This window comes from Macrobrachium nipponense, chromosome 3 (assembly GCF_015104395.2).
Source record: "Macrobrachium nipponense isolate FS-2020 chromosome 3, ASM1510439v2, whole genome shotgun sequence".
Classification (NCBI taxonomy): Eukaryota; Metazoa; Arthropoda; class Malacostraca; order Decapoda; family Palaemonidae; genus Macrobrachium; species Macrobrachium nipponense.
Window position 1 is genome coordinate 112001172 of NC_087202.1, and position 1610 is coordinate 112002781.

General features: G+C 47.1%; 1 protein-coding gene across 1 annotated transcript in view; it reads left to right on the forward strand.

The window, feature by feature from the left end:
• The first annotated feature begins 206 nt into the window (after window positions 1-206).
• LOC135221964 (very long chain fatty acid elongase 6-like) overlaps window positions 207-1610 on the forward strand; it is a 137632-nt gene continuing 136228 nt past the window's right edge. The window contains exon 1 of the mRNA XM_064260031.1: window positions 207-865. Within this exon, the coding sequence (XP_064116101.1) occupies window positions 501-865 (365 nt within the window). The 5' untranslated portion in view covers window positions 207-500. The remainder of the gene's footprint in view (window positions 866-1610) is intronic.

A 1610-nucleotide genomic window follows, 5' to 3' on the forward strand; every position in this document is an offset into this window, starting at 1 on the left:
GGATAAGTAACCTGCCGGTGAGGATTGTCAACCTTACGGGCCGGCAGTGTTATCGATGTTGCGTTGGCTGAGGAAGGGGGTGGTGATCGCTTGGGGGAGTAGGAGGAGTTCCCACAGGATTCGGGGAGGGGGCCGTGGGTCCTGGCTGTCGGTACGGGACCCGGGAAGGTGCCGCCGTGTGTCTGTGAGTTTCCTTGGATGGTCGCAGTCGTCCATATGTTGTCGGCGTGTTAAGGTGTCCAGCGCGTCGCTGCCCAACCTCCCAGTACGAGAGAGACGAGGACCGGGAAAGGACAGTCATTCTGTCTGAACTGGCAAGGCAAAGAACGTGCGTGAATTATTAGGGTCACCGTTTGTTTCCAAAAAACAGAAACTGATAGTAAGGAAAAGATCTGAAAATCCCTCCGTTACTTTAGGTGCATTAAAAACTTTGTAGCTAAAAAAGGAAAAGGAGGATTTTTGAAAAAGTAGCAGGACACTGAAAGGTAACCGCAGTCACCATGCATCAGAACTATTACATTAATCTAACCAATGTGCCGGCGGCAGCTGGTGTGTCCCTCTACAACATCTCCTACACGATGGTCATGCCCTTCGAGGGGGACTTCTACGGAGGCAAATGGGTGCAGTGGTTCGACAGGCACTGGGGCTACGTCTTCTACATGGTGGGCGCCTACATGGCCGTCGTCTTCGGCCTGCAGGGCTACATGGAAACTAGGCCGAGATTCGAATTACGGAAGCCCCTCTTCGTCTGGAATGTCGCCCTGGCTGTCTTCAGTCTCTACGGCGGCCTCAGGTCCCTGGAGGAACTCATTTACGTCTACAGGAACTTCGGAGTATATTCCACTTACTGCCTATGTGGATTACGGTAAGAACAACATTAATTGTCTCGTCGCCTGAACTGACTAGTGAGTATTTAATATGGGTTTCTTTTCTGGTCTGGTGATGTCACTTTTCATTTATTAATTCTGCCGAGATCAATCGACGATTGTTATGGCATCTAATGCCAAGGCAGTATTGATGATGCCAAATAGTGTAATGCACCGAGATATAAACACAAGTTTTGTTCTAATAATACATAATATACACCATGTCTGTCACCAACGAGCTTTGATAGTATGACTCGGAAGTCATATTATCGGAAATGTCACAAAAAGAACGTTACTACACATTGTCATGTGCGGAGAAAATAATCCTCGTTACTGCCTCTAAAATCTACTTATCGAATCAGAAACTTTCTCTAGAAACTAGTTTCACTGCTCTTTTTTTCCTCTGCAAAAGAAAAACATGTCCAGGCGTTCATTCGTCTCTCTCTCTCTCTCTCTCTCTCTCTCTCTCTCTCTCTCTCTCTCTCTCTCTCTCTCTCTCTCCGTCTCTGAGTATACGTTTGTGGTCTCTCTCTTTTTTATTATGCATGTTCTCCTGCTTTCGAAAAGGAAAGTTTCATTTGTACGAAACCTGAATCAGCACGATGCATTCAATGCTCAGACCCGCGAAACAACTTTTGCCGTTATACACACACACACACACACACACACACGCACGCACACATACACAGTCCGCCTAAATACTTCTTTCTGCAGTCCATTCGATCTCTGCTACCCCACTCTCTC